This window comes from Urocitellus parryii, chromosome 6 (assembly GCF_045843805.1).
Source record: "Urocitellus parryii isolate mUroPar1 chromosome 6, mUroPar1.hap1, whole genome shotgun sequence".
Taxonomy (NCBI): Eukaryota; Metazoa; Chordata; class Mammalia; order Rodentia; family Sciuridae; genus Urocitellus; species Urocitellus parryii.
The window spans coordinates 112,693,847-112,709,383 of record NC_135536.1 but is presented as its reverse complement, the minus strand read 5'-3'; the positions used below and the strand labels follow the sequence as shown (position 1 = coordinate 112,709,383).

Here is a 15,537-nt window from a genome sequence, read left to right as displayed (position 1 = left end):
GAGGCTGGGCAATTGGGGAATGCTTCCCACAGGAGGTGGTACCCATCAGGTCAGTGAAGTAGCATCATCTAGATTGGCTGAAATGAGGTTTAAGGGGAGGAAAGCAACAAAAGTACCACGTAGGAGGTGAGGCCCAGCAACGGTGCCTTAACTAGACAGGCATAAAGGGAGGTCTTACCACGACCGGGATCAATACTGCCCCAGCCTATCTTTAACTGGACGGAGCTTTCGCAGTGGAACCAGCTCCCTCTGCTCAGGCAAAGCCGAAGCCAAGTCCTCCCCACGCCCTGGGGAGGAGAGAGGAGCGGGTTCCAGTTCCCGTGGCGGTGGTGACTGTGCGCGAGCGAGTCACAGGGTTTATGTTAATGTGGGCCCTCCCCCCGCCGCGGCTCAGCCTATGAGCCGGCCTGGCCGACAGCTTAATTACCGCTGCGGCGCCCTGGGCTCGCGTTCTTGGGCTCCCGAAAATAATCAGGATGGCGTCACCACTTTCTGCGCCATGTGCTCCTCGCTGCCTTCCTAGCTCTATTGTAGGAACAACAACAAAAAAATCAGGGACACGGATGCTTTTTTCTTGGAGAGATTTTTGTTTGTTTTTAAAGTAGCGTGGGGCCCTGCCCCTAGTTAAGATTTTGAAAGATCTTTGAGAAGTGTGGAGACCTAAAGCTTGGCTACCATGGAGGCTGCAGAATAGCCTCCTCCTGTTAGCAGAAGCTGGGAAGCTTCCTGGGTGATCCGTCAATTCCACGGCTTTCCACTAGGGACTGCAATTTCTAATCCGGGTGGCCATGTGTGTTGTAGTGAAAAAAAGAAAGAAAAGAAAAGAAAGGAAAAAAATCACCCGGCTGTAGGGTCTGGGGCACTGGGTGCAACTCTGGACCTCACTGCTGCTTCTGGGAAAAAGTGATCTGAGTGGAACCAATGTTTTGCAAACCGGGTCGTGTTTTTGTCTTGTTTTGCAATGCTGGGAATCAAGTCCAAGGCTTCATGCATGCCAGGCAAGTGCTGTACCACTGAGCCACATTCCCAAACCTCCCCCACCCCAAGTTCCTTTTTTTTGTTTTGTTTTGTTTTAGGTGGACACAATATCTTTATTTTACATTTATGTGGTGCTGAGGATTGAACCCATTGCCTCATGCTCTACCATTGAGCCACAACCCCGGACCCCAAAGTTCTTTTAATAGAAAAAAGTAATTGTAAGTTTGTTTCAGGTGTATATGTCTATATTCCCAAAATGTGTGCACTGAGTACATAGTGTATTTCTTGCTGTGGGGGGTGGTTAGAAAGCCACTGGCCTAGATGATCCCTAAGGCCCTTGTAGCTTTCAAAATGTCTAACTTTTCTCAAAGAGCCTTAATACCCCCACCCCAACAGGCCTGACTTATTTTCTTCAGGTTTTGCCATTCTTGCTCTGAAACAAAACTATAGATTTTATGGTTAAAACAACAAAATCACATCTGTTATAGCTGTGTTAAATAATTTGGCCTTCTAGCTAGAAATGGGATCTGCAACAGGGGATGGCCCATTTAGAAGCTGACCTATTTAAAACCATGAGCACCAAAAACACAGGGTCAATTTGATTTGAGTCTTCTCTGCTGTGCAAAGACTGGAACCTGGAAACTAAATTGCTCAGGGACTGACAAGGTTGAAACCAAACAAAACCATATGTAGGTGTAAAAATCAAGAGGAGTATGTTTCTGAGCATGCTGCCTTGGTTCCCCAACAGGTTAGGAGGCCCGGTGTTTTCCAGAGGAATTTCTGCAGGCAGGTGGGTGATATGCATCTATAGCCTGCCCTTATTCTCACTGCCATGCCTTGACTACATACAGTAGAGAAGGCAGTGGATAAAGGGGAAGGCAAGGAGCTTTTTTCAAGCTGGAATGTTCTGAGTACATCATTTCATTTAATCCAGTCCAAGGTGATGGGCATTGTAGTCATTAGAGGAAAATTGGAAGCTCGGGGAGGCGAGATGGGCTAGTAAGTAGAAAATCTGGGCTTGAGCCAGGTCTGCCTGACTCTAGAGCCTGCCTGCCTTCTCCCCACATCTCCCTGTTGCCTCAGGAAGTACTGGAAGCATACTGAACAGTTCTTACTCTGAGCTTCCTTTTCTCTGGTTCTGCTCTTTAGAGAGCTCTGTTTTTAGGCCCAAGCTGTCCATTTTAATCAGGGCCAGCTTCACAGCTATGTGACCTGTGCTGCAAGAGCTGCTGTTACTACCTTAGAATTCTCCATGATTTTCTAAACAAGGGACCCACATTTTCATTTTGCACTGGGCCTGTGATTTATGGAGCCTGTCCTGGCTGTGAGGTAATACATCCACTTTCTTGGGTTTTCTGGGTGCCTCTTGGCCGCCTCTGGCTTTCTGTCTTCTCTAGTGGAGACATTTGGAGCATGCACTCTGTCTCGGCCTCAGTCCTGCTACCTGGCACACTGGGCTGGAGTTGTTTACTGGCTGACTGTCTCTTCCTTGCCAGTCACCAAACCTTGCTGGCAAGGACCCCGACCTTGGCTCACCATCGTCTCTGTGTCCCCTCAACCAACAATGTTGCAGGAACACCCTGTGTGGAGAGGCCTAGAGGCCCATATACAGAGCACTGGGTCAAGTTGGGAGCAAACACAGCTGCCCTGCCTTTCAGGGGCACAAAGTACACACCCCAAAGCTGCTGCTGTTTATCAGAGGTAGGGCTTATCCAATGCTTACTCCGCTGGCTACGCTGCAGGTCCCCTGGCAGTTTGCCTCTCTTGGTTTTCCTGGTACCTAGTATTGTGCCTGGCACAATAAAGAGGACATTTGTGAGGCAGTTGCTCTGGTGTCCACTCCCTGCTAGGCTGATTACGGAGAAGGACAGTCCCTGACCTCTAGGAGGATCAGATGCTTAATACACGATTAAATGATTCATGTAGCAGCTGCCCTCAGAGCCCCAGGACGCCCAGAGCTGGATACAAGGAAGGCTTCCTGGGGAGGGGACTTGATTTGTAGTGCAGGGTGAGAGGTGGGGAGTGTGGGGATTGGAGGAAGGGGAGGGGGCTTGTAGGTCATGTTTAGGAACGTGAATGTTTCTGAGGCATTGAAAAACAAGGTATATTTTCTAGGTTAGAGTTTGTGTTTTATAATTTAACAGATGTCATCCCCTTTCTAACAGGCAAAAGCTTAAGGTTTTGGGGACAGAGATAAGGTCAGTCAGCCCATGGAGTCCTTGGCCTCCAGCCTCCTAACTATAGCTGTCTCCGAGGTCACAGAGACCTCAGTTGGAGGCAAAAGCAGTGTTGAAGTAACTTGAGGTGACAGTGACCATGGCTGCAATGTTGGAAGTGGAGAGGAAAGGTCAAAAGGACTTCAGAGTTTTGAAACAAACAAGTTGTTCCTTTAGAGTAATAATGTTTGTGTTTATCATGGAAGTTTCAGCTCCCACTGGTGGGGAATGACTGAGGCCAGTGCTTTGGGGACAGTTTTTCAAGAAATGCGAGAACCAGGATAGTCTGTCTGACCTCTGGGAATCTTCAGTGCCCCTTCATGGACATCTCTTGAGGGCAGAATGTGAATGTGAGGCTCTTTCTGGGTATCACCACTTGAGCAGTGAAGTGGCGGGTCTTGTGGGGTTGAAAATTCCCATACCAGCAGAGTAGTTCCAGTTGTTGGGCTACAAAGAGTAACCACGTTTGGATATTTTTAAATCACCGGTGGAACTGGGGAGAGTCTAAACCCAAAGTACAAATTTTCAGTTTAATTTTAACTTTGCACTTTGCTCACACCCAGGACTTGGCAGGAAAATGGGCTTTTTTTTTTTTCCTCCCCTCTCCTTTTTAAAGCAAAACACACCACGGATGCAAAAGGGATGTTCTAGCATGGAAGGGTTAGGGCCAAGGCCGCCAAGTTCCAGAGGAAGCTGATTGGAATTAGAGCAGTTCAGGGAGGGGCCCGAGGCCTGGAAATACTTCAGTCTGCCCTGGGGTACTACAACACTGGCCTGTGGAGACAGGTAGGAGGGTGACCAATGGGACTTCCACAGGCCAGCAGCCAGGCTGGAGTTGTTTTGTTCTCTTTGGTCCATTTGAGACACTTCATAGGCAGCTCACTTGTTCCCCCACCCCACCCCACCCCTGCCACCCGTGTGATATAACATGGTTTGGGCTTTTGGGTGATATCAGCAACTACAAGATCTAGGCCCTGACCCCTCCCTCTTCTCTTTGGTCTCACCCTAAACAGTGTGAACACCTTTACTTCCCACCCCCTGCCAGGAGGGAGACACAGGAACAGTGGGGATTCTGAGTCCCCACCTGTCCCTTCAGAAGTTCCCAGGGAGCAGCCTCCTCTGTGATTTGGGAGAGAGACAAATAGTGGGATCCTAGGGCCCTCTGGATCTGTGCTCCCTCTTGCAGCCCTCTGAGTTAGGGCTGGGTTAGGTTCTATGCTTTGGTGACCAAGGAAGTGTAGCCAGGGTGGGGAGCTCTGGAAGTGCCGCCCACGCAGCTGTTGGAGCAGTTAGAAGAGGGGGGGGGGGGCTGAGAGGAAGCAGTTACAGAGCCAGGAGAGCCTGCAGAATTGAGGTGGGGTCTGGAGAGTGTGTACCCTACATTTAAGAATGTCAGAGAAGCTTCCAGGGGCCACTCTCCATGACTGTGTCCTGGGTTTTCAGGACAGGCAGTGCTACTGTGGCTACAAATAGAGGAGGATGCCTAGTGAGGGTTCAAGGAAGAGTGATGTGAATAAAAAACATTAGGTGTCAGGGCTTGTATTGTGTCCCTGAGAGAAGTGGCTGCAGTTTGGGTATGGTACTGGGAGCTGGAGACTGGCCTGGTCAACACTTTGAAACCCAGGTATCCATGGAATCTCTAGGTGGCGTGTGCCCTGGTCTCTGCACGCCCCCCACGCCCCCCCCCCCCCCCCAGTACTGAGGCCCTTTACTTCTTGGCTAATGGCAGTGAGAGGAAAGGCCATTGACTAGGCCAGGAAAACCACGCCTGCAGTCTCCAGGGTAGACCAGAGTCTCTTCTTACATTTATCTTTCCTTAGTGGAGCTTCAGGAATTCCCAGGCCTTCTAAGGAAACCAGCCGACAGGGGCCTCTTGACTCCTGTAGAGGAGGTGGGGGTTACTCTTTCTCCATTTACTTGTCCCCTATAAGGCCTGGCTTCCTGGCCCCACCCTGATTTTCTGCCCGAGGGTAGAGGGCCTCCCGGGATTTACTCCCAGGCACTCTTGCCACTGACCTGGAGAAAGTAGCTTGACCTGGACATCCGGCCTCTACTGGGGAATGAACTTGCCCACTCCACACCAGTGGGCAGGTGGGCCTTTATGACTAACACCTAGGCTGAGAGCTCATTAGCTCTGGAAGAGAGCTGCTGCTTCCAGGCTTTCCCTTCTATAGGAACCCACAAATTGCTGCTCTCATGGGCAGGGCAGTTGTCCTCCACCAGGAGGACAGCAGAACCCTGCTGGGCTCTGGCATCCAGCTGTCTCCCATTGTCCCCTGCTCTGCTCCCTGGCTTAATGTGGGCTATGTTCCTACTTTCCTGCAAACTTCCACCTGGCCCACAGATGGCTGAAGAAAAGGGTTACCTGGAAGACTGAAGCAAGTTGGCCAGCCAAGGAGATGGGGAATCCCTGGACAGGGTCCATTCTGCTTATCCAGGAGAGGCAAAGGCTCTGAGGGGCAGCAGTGATCCTGCAACAAATGCAGGAGTGCTGTGGAGAAGAGACAAGCCTATGCCATGTGACCCAGTGGTGAAAATTGAGGGCCATTAAGTGGGAGTCCCAGAGAGGGAGGTGGCATCTCAGTGGACATCTCATGTCCTGGTAGGCTTTAGGGAGCCAGCAGGTTGGGATGTTATGTCTGGGTCTGAAGGGACCCTCTCAAGTACCAGGTGCAGCCAGGAGATTCCTTCCGACCCTGAAAGGCCAGGTTCCCCAAGCAAGTGGCATTCACTGGGCAGGAGTAACTCAAGGGTAACCTCTTAGAGGCACCCTGGTGTCCCTGCTGGCTCCCTGGTCATTTCAGACCTGACATCTGCTTGCTCTTCCTCACCTTGTTGTCTGACCATGTCTACTGGTCATCTTGTTATCTGACCAGGTCACCCTCAGCCAGGTCTACCTTTTAACCACTCCTGAGGTGAATTTTGATCAGTTATTTCTATCTCATTAGAAATAAAGAATTTAGTACCGATATTTGGGTAAAGGGTGGGTGGGAAGCAGGGTCTCATAGATGCTTCCAGAGACATCCTTGGGGATTTTGCCAGCCTCAGCCTTTCATTATAGATGGATCCTCGGTGGGAGGCATTCCCTTCCCTCCTTCCCCATCTGTGTGCAGGACCCTGGAGAGCACAGAGCCAAGGCTAGTTGCAAATGCTCAGGGCTCACACGTGGTGAGCAGTATAGAATGTTTGCAGTCTCATGGAACTTTTATTGGACAGCACTGGTCTAGGGATGGGGACTTAGGAGTCCCTGGTCTGCCCCCTACCATGGGGTGGCAATAAGCGCCAGGGGCCAGATAAGCAAGCTCTGTGACAGCCAGAGAGAGTGAACGAGCATATGTGTGCCTCTTGGGCACCATGAACAGAGGGTCGCAGAAATACGGAGAGGTAAAGGTAGGAGGTGGCCTCTGTAGTGCTGAGGCAGAAAGGTGGGGGCAGGGAGGAGATCTGTCCTGGGCAGCACAGTGATCAGGAAGTGACATTTTTGTGTAATGATGGACTGCTTCCAGGGAGCGTCTCCTCCTCCTCCTCTAAGGAGGCTTCCCTGACACTCTTCCCCACTTATCCCCCTACCCGCTTCCATTCACGTGGTCCTTCCCTTTCCAGGTGAAAGAACTTGTCCTGGACAACTGTCGGTCGAATGAAGGCAAAATTGAAGGCCTCACAGACAAATTTGAAGAACTGGAATTCCTAAGTACAATCAACGTAGGCCTCACCTCAGTCGCCAACTTACCAAAGTTAAACAAACTCAAGAAGGTAAACAGCACGGGAGCCTGTGTGCAGGGAGCTGGGTGGGCAGGAGGGGGGTGATTACTTGGTGTGCAGGCAGCGTAATTGAAGGTGAGGCCAGGTGCCTGCACCAACCTGCCTGCAGATCCCCTGAGACTGCTTTCCCTTCTTCCCTTCCTCACTGTTCTGGGAGAACCAGGAGGCCCTGAGCCGAGAACCTTTATTTTAAAAGCCCTTTCTGCTTTTTTGTCTGCCTGTTTAGCTCGAACTAAGCGATAACAGAATCTCAGGGGGCCTGGAAGTATTGGCAGAAAGGTGTCCGAACCTTACGCATCTAAATTTAAGTGGCAACAAAATTAAAGACCTCAGCACAATAGAGCCACTGGTGAGTCATTTGAATGCTCCCCTCTGCTGGGTTGGGGGGGCGGGGGATTGGTATCAGAGAATACTGCCTTTGTATTTGTATAAGAACTTTTTTCATTTATCATAATTTCTTGGACTCTCATTGTATGTTGTTAGGTAGAATAGGAGCTGCTTAGGCCATACATGAACTGAGGCCCAGAGTTGAAACAGCTGACCGAGGTTACACAGCCAGAATGGGTAGTCAGTGTGAAGGCAGGATGTGGACCCTGGCCTCGATTCCTGGTCTCAAGCTTTTCCCTCAGTTTCCACTCACTTTGGAAACCTGGACTGTACTTCAGGCTCTGTGCATATTGCCTTTCTTTGAGCAAGAAGGAGTGACCCCAGTTGATGGACCAGGGTGGCAGAATAAGAAGCTGGCATTTCTTTCCCATGCTCAGACCTTACCTATGTCTTGGGGTCAGCCAATGAAATGTACTTCCCCCAGCACAGTTCTGTTCTGGTCTCCCACTCGTCTCCTGGTTTGGTCTGCCTGGAGGTCTTGATTTTGTAATTTTACTATGAAAGGAAAAGTCTTTTAAGTTCTTTTGAGTTTGGAAGTGTGGAATATTTTTTCTTGGAGTGTGTTTGGGGACTGAGTAAATGAAATCCTCGTAAATGTTGCCATTCAGTCACCATGTACTGGACACACATGCTCCTCCCAGTGGCCACACCCGTGTTTCAGCAGGCTCCCCTCCATTAGTAGTGTGATGAGTGCTACACTTCCCTGGTGCGGGAAACTGCTTTTGGTTGGGAGGTGGTGGCTCATCACATAGCACAGTCAAGATGCCTTTGGCATCTCTGCTGAGAATGACCCAGGTCACAGGTGCCAGGTGTTCCAAGTATTAGAGAATCGATATTGACCCTGAGAGGCAGTGGCTTTCCTCCCCAGTTAGGTCGGCCCCCATTCCAACAGGGCCTCAACTTGGGTCAAACTGCTTGAGTTAGTCTGGAGGTGAAGATGCGGCTCTCACATGCAAGCTGTGGCCCCTTAGCTTTCTCAGCCATCCAACAGGGTTCATATGAGCTTAGGACCAAGCTAGTACAAAGCTTTGACAAGCACGTCCTGCTAAGTACTGTGGACAGAATCTGGACCCTTCATCAGTTTTTCTCTTGTCCTTTTGGGCAAGTGCAAGATCACAGGTCTGTGCCTCTCGTTTCCTGTAGAACTCACTAATAGTTTCAACCTAAGCGGTTGCAGGAAGAATTGACTTCTATGTGAAGTGCTGTGTTAACTGCCATGACAATCATGTAGATGCAGAAGTTAGTTCATGCTGCCTTTTAGTTCCTCAATCTCTGTGGTCACAGGGGTACTCGGCAAAGCTGTTGGTTCATGTACCAAGAAGGACCCAGGTTAATTTCAAGACTGGCTCTGTTAAGGCAACAGCTGGAATTGCAGAATAAAAGCGTTAACATTAAATAAGGCTTTAAAGGTCCTCAAGTCCAACCCATTTTCCAGATGAGAACTTTTCAGGGGTGACCACTCCTGACTTATGCCACCTCCCATAAATTGCTCTCACTCTTAACTTTTTTTTAACCACTTGCAGAAGAACTTAGAGAACCTCAAGAGCTTAGACCTTTTCAATTGTGAGGTAACCAACCTGAACGACTACCGAGAAAACGTGTTCAAGCTCCTCCCACAGCTCACGTATCTTGATGGCTATGACCAGGACGACAAGGAGGCCTCCGACTCCGATGCTGAGGGCTATGTGGAGGGTCTGGACGATGACGAGGAGGATGAGGATGGTGGGTGGTGATGAGGCGGAGGATGGGTGGCACAGGGCCGCAAGGGCTCAGCCTGAGGCCAGGGGCTTCCTCCTTGGCTTGAGGCAGGGTGGGCTAGCTGCTGGGAAGCCCCACCTGCTGCTGGGGGTGGGCTATTTCCAGAGGGCCTGCCTTCCCCCTCTCCCCCAGACCCTAATAGGTCTCGTTGGTTATTTCCCCTAAAAGAACAGGATACAGACCCCAGAGGAACATCTTGAGATTGTGTAATTCCTTTAAAATTGAATCTTCAATTTTTGTCCCTTTTCTGAAACCTCACAAGGAATGTGATTCTGTTGTCTCTCTATATATAATTTGAACCCAGATGTAGACACTTCCAGGTAGGGGGCAAGAGGATAGGTGAAGGAGGAGTGTAGCCTGAAGACCCTCTTTCTCCGGGAAGTGGAGACCAGGTCACCAGCCAGAGAGACTGTGGGGCCCCCTGGTGGCTATAGCCCACACACTGCTGGCCAGCTCTGGGGTGTGTAGGAGGCTGCAAGTAGTGCAGAACCTTCAGGAAGGAAAGACTGGGAAAAGGAGTGCCTCCTTTTGACTTCCCACCTTCCCTGCTGTCGGTACAGTGTGGTGTCTCCACTCCATTAATTCAGACACAAGATTGATTTTTCCTTGCTATATTAGAATTATTTTATAAGGTATTTAGATTCCCTATTTGTCTTGGTGGATAATAACCATCCTCCTTCCTGAGGTGCATGTGGTGTTTTGGTACACAGAGAAGATCTGAGGGTGCAGCAGGATGGTCCAGTCTTAAAACCAGGCTTCCAGACCTCTGCTGGGCTGCCCACCTCTGATTCCATGTGTGACCTTGAACAAGTCATTTGTCTCTACTTTAGATATCCGACCCACATCCCTAGTCCTTTATTTTGAGACCCACTAAGTTGCTGAGGCTGGCTTTGACTTGCGATCCTCCTGCCTCTCCCTCCTGAGTCACTGGAATTATAGGCATATGCCACCACACACAGCTCCTGGGAGCTCTTTATAAATGAATCGACCTCCTTGCTTCCTCTGACTTGTGCTTGAATCTGGCAATCTGGCCTCGCATCCACAAGAGGTCTTTTGCTCTCATAAAACTTGAGGGGAGGGCTAACCTTGTGGATCCCTTTGAGATGTTTTTAATCATATCAGCGCTCGTGTGAGTGAGAGTACTTGGGCTTTGGGCTCCAGGGGGTGGGAGGGCTGTGGGACCCACACTAGACCTTGCTCACGAGGGAGGTGGCAGCTCACCACCCCTTTTGTCTTTGTTTCCCATCCCAACTGAACAGAGGAGGAGTATGATGAAGATGCTCAGATAGTGGAAGATGAGGAAGACGAATATGAAGAGGAGGAAGGGGAAGAGGAGGATGTGAGTGGAGAGGAGGAGGTAAGGAGGCGGGACTGCAAGGGCGCCATGTCCTGGGTTCCCTGGTGCTGCCTCTGAGCCCGTCCTGCCAAACACCATGACCAACCTGGGCAGCCAGGGGCCCTCGTGGGGAGCTACTCTCCCAGGGGCAGGGGAAGGAGTGCCATTCACTGGACTGTCTTTGGGGGATAAGACTTGCAAGTAGTTCTAGGGAAGCCGCATTAGGAGTGGGGAAGAAGATTCTGGAGCCAGGGACTCACCTATTGGGGGAAGCCTGGCCCTCTTTTCTGTATGAAAATTAGTTCTTTTGGAAGTATAGAGTCCTGGCCCCATTTGCTGCTGTTTTGCATTCATATGTTAATTACGATACTGAGCACTTAAAAGTGTACCAGGTAAAATTAGGCAGCTTGGAACTGCTAAAAGGTAGGATAAGGTACTCCTGGGTCTCAAATCAGAGGAACAGGGGTCATCTGCACACTGAGAAAGTAGTGCATCAAGAGTGGGCCATTAGCCTAGTGGATCTACTGATTCCCAGTTTTTCAAAAAATAAGGTCTATGAAGGTGACAAGGGAGAGAGCAGTCTGAGGGGATATATCCTAGCTCTATTGTGTACTAGTCTGTAAATTACAGATCATGATGTATCTCTCACTGGGTTATTTAGAATATAAAATAAAGTGTAAGCAAAATGCTTGAGGACAGTGTCTGACAATGGGTGAGCGTCTGACCAGTTAGTGTAGGCATTCACACCCTCCTTCAAGTTCTTGGCTCTGTTTGTGTTTTGGTGTTCCAGCTCTCCATAGCAGAAGCATTTTCTATGACTTGTTTAGAATTCCAAACCAACTCTTGCTGCTAGCAAGATAACAGTGTGGGCAAGGTGCCTGCCCCTGCCCCCTCCCTTACCATCATCCTCACTTCCTGTCTCCTTCACTTGGATGCAGACATCTACCTGCCGTATACGTATATACTTTGTTCAGGCAGGGTCTCCCAGCTACTGCTTGGCCTAAGCCTGGAACAGGTGGGGGAAGGCCAGAAAAGCTGGTGAGAAGCCGGGTGCAATGGCACACACCTGTAATCCCAGTGGTTTGGAAGACTGAGGCAGGAGGATTGCAAGTTCAAAGCCTCTTCTCCCCAGGTCTAAGCTAGGCTCACTTCTATTGAGTGAGCTCTTTAAAAGTAAAGACTTAGGAAAGCAGGTCTCCTTAGGACAGGGCAGTAAGTAGTGCTGGCTAATGGAGAGTTCATCTTGCCCTTCCTGTCACAAGAGGCGCAGCATTTGGGTTTTGTTTTGGTTTTTATAATCTCATTGACCATCTGTACATTTCCAGCTTCCAATAATACACACACAAAAACAGTCCTACCAAACAAACCGAGGGGAACTATTTGGTGACATTATCAAAGGATATTTCCCTTGACAGAAAGAAGTCTGTCACCCAGTTCTTCTAGACAGTGGGCTGCTTTAGAAGCAGTCCAGCATGCAGGGAGTCGGGGAGCATATAACATCTTCAGGGACAGCACAGAGCAAGGGCCCCTGTGTGGAAAAGGGAAATCACACTCCTGGCTCAGTCTCAAGCAAGTTGGGAATGATGTCCTCAGGGGGCCTTGAGTTTATCTTCCCTGCCCCTCCCCATCAGGTGGTCCAAGCTTGCAAGATAGTGAAAGAACTGGGGTAGGGTGCAGTTTCACTTGCCCACACAATCTGGCTTTGCTGACCAGGGTCTTCCCTTGAAGCCAAAACTGGATTGAGGACAGATGAAAGAAAGGGTGGCCTACTTTACACGTCAGGAGTCTGCTTAGGGAGCCTGTTCTCCTAAGAGCTTGCGAGCTGGAAAGCAGCCTGACTTCTGGGGACTTCTCATCAGGAGTTCTTTGCAGGGTGGAGTCCAGCCCCCTCCAGTTGTCTTGACAGTGTTGTATCTGATGTGAGCAATTTCTGGGGAAGGAGTTCAAAGCTTTCTGCAGATTCTCAAGTACAATCCTTGATCCAAAATAGATTCAGCACCTCCACTTGATGTTCATCCTGAGCTGGCAGGCCTTGGCATGGGACTCCGAGGGGTTGGGTAACATCCGTAGACCAGGTCATTTCTAACATTGCTTTTTCTCCCAGGAGGATGAAGAAGGTTATAACGACGGGGAAGTCGACGATGAGGAAGATGAGGAAGAACTTGGCGGTACAGTACCACTTTATCTCAGCTGATAGCAGCCTGGCATGTGTAGTTTACATTGGCTTGCTTGGGCTCTGAGGAGCCTGCAGTGGGCAGAAGATGCCTGTCTGAGGCCCCAGGTGCCTCCCTGCCTTGGTTTCCAAGGTGGCAAGGTTTCTAGATATGGCTGCTTGCTAGGGGTGTGTTGAGTTAAAGAGGCGGGTTGGATAGCTAATCCAAATGTCTTTCCCTTACTCTTCCAGAAGAAGAAAGGGGTCAGAAGCGAAAACGAGAACCTGAAGATGAGGGAGAAGATGATGACTAAGTGGAATAACCTATTTTGAAAAATTCCTATTGTGATTTGACTGTTTTTACCCGTATCCCCTCCCCTCCTCCAAATCCTGTCCCCTGAAACTTATTTTTTTCTGATTGTAACGTTGCTGTGGGAATGAGAGGGGAAAAGTGTACTGGGGGTTGCTGGGGGAGGGAGGGCGGGAGGGGGTGGAATAAAATACTATTTTTACTGCCACTCTTTATTTTTTCCCCCTCCTTTTTCTTTGTGTCTGGTTTTGTCCCTGTAAATGCAATAGCTGAGTACACACCAAGTGAGCGTTTGTTCCTTACTCTCAAAGAGGATGGTTTGGAAGTCTCTTACATTTCCTGGTATGTCCCAAGTCCCTAGAGTTGGTTTGAAAGCCATGCTGGCCTCAGTCTGGTCACTCAGATCCTGGGAGGGGCTGAATACCAGCTACACCCGCTAACTCTTGCTTTGGCTCATGTGATTTCTGTGTTTCTTGGGCCTGCTAGAGGCATCCAGCGCCCTGGTTTGTAAATAGCAACCTAAAGGCGTATTTTGGCACTGGTTTGGGGACATTCCCCATCTCTCATCCCTTTTTCCCCTTCACAGATGGTGGTGGGCTTCGCTTTTCAAAGAGGACTCGGTGGTACTCTTGAGCTGTGAGCCCTCGAGCGGAGAACAGCAGGCTTATGAATTATAAGTGAAATGGGTTTGGTGATTATAATTAGAAGAAACAAACCCTCAAACTTCAGCCTCTTTAAAAGGAAAAAAAAAAACTGTCCTATCTTGTTCTGTAAAATATTAGAACGCTTTGTTTTATGAAAATGACAGGATAATTCTTCCACGTGTACTTCCGTGCTTAGAACATTTTTACAGACCTGAGCGCTGGAGACGTGGCTGCATGTCGGCTGGGTTTTTTTCATACACCCAAGCACGGAAAAACTAATGCAAAATTGTATTTTCTTACCTAGTGGAAGTCTGAAATGACTGCAAATTCCTAGTGAATGTACAGGTTTGCTTTCGTGTCCCTCTTCTGGATTGCTTTAGAAGTGACGTGTTATTTCCTAACCCATGTTTCATCTGTATAAAAGAACATCTGCACCAGTTTTTCTCCTGCCCCTCAGAAGAGCCAAACTTTGAGTTTTATGTCTGTTTGTCATTGATAAATTTCAATAAATCTTTTTATACAATTTTTGGGGATGGCTTCTTTGAGTTCAACAGGCCATTGATCTTTATAAATTGCGTTTTAGGTAAACTGCTCACTGGCGGTGGAAGCATCTCTGTTGTCACCTGATGAAATAGCTGAGTTCGAATACGTTTGGTCATAAAGCAAGACTCATTAGAAGCTATATTTTAAAAAAATACAAAAAAGTTAAAGTACCAAAAAAATCACCAGAAAGTCAAATCAACCTTAGAGCCTTGTGTTAAATATCTTTTTTGTTTTCTTTTTCATGCTGTAAAAAGAATGTATGCTTGAAAACTCAGGAATGTATAAAACAAATTATTTCACAAACTCAAGAGATTTACATATGGTGTTTTATTTTGTCCCCTTTTTTACTTAATGTTATCATTTCTCTATATTTCTAAATTGTTCTTAAAAGCATATATCTTAAATGGCTACGTAGTAGTCCATCAAATGTATTCTGATTTGTTTGTGACCACGTGGTTAGATTTTATCATTACAGTGCACATTTTCATATATATAAGTACTTACACTGTTTGTGGAGTTCTTAGCACAAAGTTTTATAAGATTGATTGACCCAAAAGTTGACTCACATTATAATGCTTGTGTATGCAGTCCATTGTTTTCCAGAGTGATTGTAGCCATATCCACACATTTGTTCTCAGCCTCAGCCGTACGTCCTTGATCCCCACTGCAAGCTCTAGTTCCTTACAATGTCTTGGAATCATTGTGAATCCAGCAATTCACAGTGCATCCAAGAGAGCCTGTGACCTACCCAGTCTCCAGGCAGGTGCCAGGCTCAGTAATGGGGCAATGGGTATGAACCAGGCAGCCATGCTTTGAGCCTCAGAGCTTGTGAAGGAGCCTGGGAGTGGGGAGAAATTGGGGAAAACATTAGGACACTCTCAGGACTTTGGCCCTGACTCCCTCCATGGAATCTTTAAGGATCAATTCACTGATAGATACAAAAGTAAATACTATAAAATGTAAGGTAGATGATGAATGGATGAAACTAATGAGCCTAAGGAAGGAAACCTCTTTCTAGTTTTGGAAGGTAGAATACATGCCTCAGCTAATTTGATTTCAGTCAAGGGGCTGAATATTTCTCACTAATGAAATTATGAATATATCAATGATGCCATCTGTTATCAACCACTGAGGAAGATAATGCCCATTGTACAGACTAGGAGGCAGCTTGGTAACTTGGAAGAGGTGAAACCCAGGTCTATTATACTATTTTCATTTTATGGATTTTGGTCATGAATGGAGGAGGAGGAGGCTCCACCTGGGTGGAAGAGCTGCCCTTTACTGAGATCTTGCTATGTGCCTGGCCCAGTGCTTTAAACACCCCTTCTCAGAAATCTCAATACTGAGTCATCACAGCACCTTGTGTAGGTGCATTACCCTTGTTACTCAGATGGCTGAGTGACTCACCAAGGTCATGCAGCCAGAAGAGCACCATCAGGAATGGTCAGGTG

General features: G+C 48.4%; 1 protein-coding gene across 3 annotated transcripts in view; it reads left to right on the top strand.

Moving 5' to 3' along the window:
• Window positions 1–14,066, top strand: part of Anp32a (acidic nuclear phosphoprotein 32 family member A) — a 32,920-nt gene extending 18,854 nt beyond the window's left edge. For 2 of the 3 annotated variants that reach the window (XM_026387777.2, XM_026387776.2), the window contains exons 2-7: window positions 6,798–6,947; window positions 7,183–7,305; window positions 8,867–9,065; window positions 10,361–10,458; window positions 12,542–12,605; window positions 12,842–14,066. In XM_026387777.2, coding sequence (XP_026243562.1) covers window positions 6,798–6,947; window positions 7,183–7,305; window positions 8,867–9,065; window positions 10,361–10,458; window positions 12,542–12,605; window positions 12,842–12,903 — 696 coding nt within the window. In that variant the 3' untranslated portion in view covers window positions 12,904–14,066. Of the gene's footprint in view, window positions 1–976; window positions 999–6,797; window positions 6,948–7,182; window positions 7,306–8,866; window positions 9,066–10,360; window positions 10,459–12,541; window positions 12,606–12,841 lie in introns of all 3 variants that reach the window. The other variant, XM_077799810.1, reaches the window with a different exon arrangement.
• The last annotated feature ends 1,471 nt before the right edge of the window (window positions 14,067–15,537 follow it).